This window comes from Bison bison, unplaced genomic scaffold (assembly GCF_000754665.1).
Source record: "Bison bison bison isolate TAMUID 2011002044 unplaced genomic scaffold, Bison_UMD1.0 scf7180017864336, whole genome shotgun sequence".
Taxonomy (NCBI): Eukaryota; Metazoa; Chordata; class Mammalia; order Artiodactyla; family Bovidae; genus Bison; species Bison bison.
In genome coordinates, this window is record NW_011494908.1 from 555,189 (window position 1) to 560,559 (window position 5,371).

The 5,371-nt window shown below is 36.4% G+C and overlaps 1 protein-coding gene across 1 annotated transcript in view; it reads right to left on the reverse strand.

Annotated features, from left to right (window-relative positions):
* TENM1 (teneurin transmembrane protein 1) overlaps positions 1-5,371 on the reverse strand; it is a 285,933-nt gene that overhangs the window by 207,358 nt on the left and 73,204 nt on the right. The window contains exons 3-4 of the mRNA XM_010854080.1: positions 4,784-4,969; positions 1,224-1,370 (exon numbers count right to left, since the gene is read on the reverse strand). Of these exons, the coding sequence (XP_010852382.1) occupies positions 1,224-1,370; positions 4,784-4,969 (333 nt within the window). The remainder of the gene's footprint in view (positions 1-1,223; positions 1,371-4,783; positions 4,970-5,371) is intronic.

Consider the following 5,371-nt stretch of genomic DNA (forward strand, 5'->3'; position numbering starts at 1 on the left):
AACAACCCTATTAGACAGTTATTATTATCAGACCCATTTTGAAGATAAGGAAACTGAAGCACAGAGATAGCAAGAAACTCTTCCCAAACCCAACAGCTAGAAGTATATAACAGAGCTCATATTTGAATCCAGAAATTCTGACTTCAAAGCCCTGTGCTCTTAATGAGAAAGTTGTTTCTACTTAAAATTCATAAGGTCTTATACCTTTTCAAGGCAAACTGTTAGCTAGAACAATAAAAGAGGACACTTTTATGCCCAATTTTGTGCTTAAATGATGATTGTAACCTTATTGTTTTAAGCCCTATGTGCTCAAATGACAAGGTATGTAATTGTCCAGGCACAAGTAGAAACCTTGAGGAGTTAAATTTAATAACCTACTTCATTTTAAGTTAATATACAGAAATTAGAAATTATTTTTTTCCTGTCAATTTCATGTTTTCTTGATTAGAAAGTAAGAGGATTTATTGTTTTAGGCTCATTCAGAAGTGATCTGGGTTGTTTTGAGGCTGATTGTACAATGCATTAGATGACTTTGTTTGCTAGACTAAAATAGAAGTGGTTACCCTGAGGCCTCAGAGCCACATATGGCTTTTTAAAACACGTGCAGCTCTTGAATTAAATATAAAATTTCTACTGTGAATTGTCTTGATGCCGTGTCCTTTGAAAGATATAAAGTGCTACTAAAAAGTAAAGACACAAGAGGGAGCCCTAAATAACTAAGAATAAAGATAACTACCTCATAGTGTGTGTAGTGCAAGGTACATCAGCATCTGACAGTTTAGACGTTGGCACATGGATTTTATATAGCATAATAAATGCCACAGGTATGGGAGCTGGCATGGTTGTAACAATTAAGAAAAGAGAAACTGAAGTCATATAGCCTTGAATTGGAACCTTGGTTCTGGCACTTTTGAGCTGTGTGATCTTGGAAAAGTCACTTACCATTTTCACTCCAAGCATTAGCCTTTCTATTTAATAATAGGGAAAATATTACCTATACCTTATAGCGTTATTGTGAGCATGAAATGACATATAATACACACAAAGAGTTTGGAGTATTGCCTGGTTACAGTAAATATTCAATGAATTGAGATTCAAAACATAGTATGACCTTATATTGTTTAAACCAAGGATTCTTAACTTCCCCTTTTGGCCAGATTGGTCATCACTGTGCTAGAGGCTGGGATATTCCTTCTTATATGGACATTTAATAAATGACTCACCTCCATCATTGTCCAAGTTATCTCCACAAAGCATTTCCATGACAACGTTGCAGCCTGTCCCACTCCAACCCACCTGACACACACAGTGCCAACCATTTTGATCCAGGGTACATCGCCCATTTCCAAAGCAGAGCCCCGGGCAGCCATCTGGAAAGACAGCAGTGAGTAACAAATTCAGAGACATCACAATGGGATTGGCCAACGATGAAGTATCTGCCCATAGGGAAAAACTGAATCATCTGGTGAGATGTTGAGATGAAGTGTTAAATAAATGGAGGAGGGGCTTGCTTGCTTATACCACTTTTCCAGGGAACTTGTTATCCCTTACTCTGCTGTGCTTTTCCTTAGAGAGCCAATTAAACATTATTAATGCTAACCCCAATTCCCAACCTCTGATTCAGATAGGATAAAATCTGTGATGGGGACAAGCAATGCATTTTGTTTCTTTTCAAAAACGGTATCTCCTCATTTCAATCAAAACTGGATGGATGATATTGTATCCAATTATGCGAAAAAGGTGGGATAAGACAGCCATCTCTAGGAAGAGGCACTTCTCCTAACTACTGCCACTCTCTGCTGATTTTTCCCTAGTGATATGTTGCTTCAGGACTTAGGTATGTTGGTATACAATTCAGGTCATACCATTAATTGCCCATATGGTGCCTTAGAAATATGCTGCCCTTGCTTTACATCATTTCAGCTTTTCTCATCAAGATTATTATTGATCTGAGAGCTAAGGATTGATTTTTTTTTTTTTACTTATCTGGTATTTCTCTCAGAAACTAGCATAATAGTATACCTGTTGTCAGTGCTCAACAAATGTTGGTGGAATTCATGCATGCCAAATTTAGACTTTCAGAATTCTAGGGATAACTGAATAAATATAGTCAAGAGAAAATCGTTATGCTTAAATGACTTCTATCCACTGGTAACCCTAACCACAAACGCTGATGACGCTCTCTATTTAGACATTTAGTTTCTCAGGGATGACCTACTCTCTGTACCAGTGGTTCAGAGATACGCTATCCCCAAGGACAACTCTGCATGTCCCAAGTGCTCGAGAGAGAAACAAAGGCATATTGCTTCTGGAAATTTCCCCAGTAGCAATGCAGAACAAGATCTAGATTTTACAAGTTCTAGATAGTCCAACGAATGCTCTTTTCATTTTCTCTGTTTGAAAGAAAATTCCAGAAGTGTAAAAAGCAAAAGAATGCTGTTTTTAATCTGTAGAAGCAACCCAGTATTTCTTACAAATGGTCTTTCTAGCAACTATCAACAACAGAGGAAGAAAAAAAATGACAGATGGCTGTTAAAAAATATGAAAAGATTATACATATGTATATGTTCATCACAAAATAGTATAGGATGAACATGCAGAAGATCAAGAAAGAAATTTATCTAGTTCCAGTCTCAGGCACATACAAAGGAAAAAGAGAAACTAGGAATAATTTGAATGGGACATTTTCAACCTTCTGAGGCTAAGGTAATGGAAGGCACCAGGGTATCTGACAGAAAAACTCTTGTAGTCTCTATCAAATGCAGATCCCTGGGGGGATGGATGATGAGGTACTAACAGGGGAATAATTCTGCCCTTGAAAGGATACATGGACATAAAGCTATATTGTTATGTTAAATAAAAAGTTCAGCTGTCCACCTAAACCTAGTTTATTTAATAATTACTTCCCTGTCAATATAAACAGACACACACACACAACTCGACTTAAAGACAAAGCAAAATAATTCTTAAAACTGCTTAATGATCTATTAAACTCTATGGCAAAAAAAAATGCATTGATATTGGGAAAGCAAATTACTTTTAGGTCTATTATAGCATGAACCTGGCAATATTACACTTAAGATTGCCAAAATTAAAAACAATAACACCACCACCACCACCAAAACCCACCAACAATTTCTTTCCCACATGCATATTCTCTGCTTAACATAATTTTCTCTTATAAAACTAGAGAGAACAAGCTTACCTCGGACAGCATCTAAGTAGTGAGCTAAAAGGGGGGAAAAGAGTGATGGAATGAATTTCTGGGAGACCAAAGCTATACAAGTACTAATGGTTTACCATCTGTTGCCTGGGAGGAGAAGAGAAAACTGAACACTGAAACGCCTGCAGCTCAAAAGTTGGTACACTGGCTTGTGTAGTTTGTGAGTAATATTTTCTTTGGGAAAGATATTAATGGCTTTTTTGCAAGCAACTCTATTAGGCTTCCTAAAAAAGTGTCACATTTCGTTAAAAGTATAAGAACTGCATTTTTATATTTCAGTAGTAACTTTCATGAGAGAGCACTAGCTTGAACTTCTTAAGACTAGTATCTTTAGAAGGGGGTTCTGGAGTAGCCACTTTGGTAATCATTGCAATATTAGAATCCTCCTATGTGAAGGCAATAAACTTACTCTAGTGCAGGAATGTAATTACTTAAGCTGCGTCTGAATCTCACCTCTCACCACCTTTTCAATGAATTTTAAATATTTTCCACAGTCATAGAACAAGACTTACTGTACCTTTAGCAGAGTAATAATACAGTTTATTAAAATTGTGTTATATATATTATACATTATTTTGGAATGTTCCAACCATTATAACAAAATACTTTCATCTAGAAATGAAAGCTGTAGTATAGTCTAGTGGGGAAAAAGAGCTCACAACAACGAACTGGGTATCCAGAGGCTCATGCTTGCTTTTGCACTGTATGAATTTTCTGTGTGTTCATAGAATGACATTGGAACATTGTGTGACCCACTTTCCTTAGCTGAACAATGGGAATCGTACTTGTCCTTCTCTATACACGGGAAACCTTTGTGGCAGATACATGTGTGTGTCAAGGGCTATATTTTTTTAATTAAGTATTTTATAATTGAAACATTAATTAGTGTTTTTTTACGGTGTGAAGACCATGTGATACATCGACTATGACATAGATTTTTTCATACCCACAGACTGTTCTCCCAGGCAGTATCCTAAAAATTTGTGAAATTGGTGATGAGGGATGACACAGCCTGGATGCTTTGTTACAAAGTATCTATACTACCCAATAAACAATTCAACACAGATGTTCTTTTGATGGTAGGTCAGGAGTGTCTGCCTTATGCATTAAAGATAGTCCTTAATGCTATTGAATGGCCGCTGAAAAAGTAGTGCCATTTAATGAAATGGGACTTAGAGGCAATCTAAGTACTTTCAACCAAAACAATTCATACTTTTCAAAAGGAAAAATGGCCAGTGAATGCTACCTTTACAACAAAAGCCCTTCTCTTATTAACTAATGACACTATTCTAATGTATCATCTTTCATTTGAGTAACTCAAAACACTTGAAAGCAGAAAATACAAAGAATACCAAAGTAATGAAAAAGAAAATGGCAAAGAAGTAAATCAAATATTATCCTCAAAACAGGAAACCTCCTAGTTAAAGAAACTTTCAAACTTATGGCCAACCCTCCTACTTCTCTCCTCCCATTTCAAAGTCTACAAAATCCCTGGTGATTGATTTGTTAGACTGCTTTACTTTCTCAGTTAATCCAGTGTACTTTGTTTCAAGTACTTACCAATTGTGCAGTGGTCGCCCTCCCATCCAGGGCTGCACTCACATTTTCCATCTTTGCACTGGCCATGCTCAGCACAGTGAGAGTGACAGGAGCGTTCTTCACATGTTGGTCCAACCCAACCTTCTTCACACTGGCAAATTCCCCTTGCACAGACTCCATGGCTACCACACTCCATGGTACACAGCTCTGTAGGGAATTTAAAGAAGATATATTTACATATTTTATTACAACCAAAGTCTACTCTTTCAAAAACACATTACAATGACCAAAATTTCCATCTATACCTATATTCAAAAGGTCACAAAGACTTCTAGCATGTGAGTGAATGTACAAATAATTCTATTAAAAAAAGGTAATTATGTCTCTATGTATAAAATAAACTCTAAATCATCTTGCTTTTGAGGAGTCTAAAAAATGAAAATAGCATTCAAGGCTCAGAAATGAAGTCAGTGGCAAACAAATGTCAAGTGGTTTTCACTAAAAATTCATTAGGACCACAGAAATTTTGTTGCAGAGATTTTTGTGATGCTATAAGAAATCACTGGGGAAAACACACATAGTAAAATAGTATCCTAACTTCATTTGGGA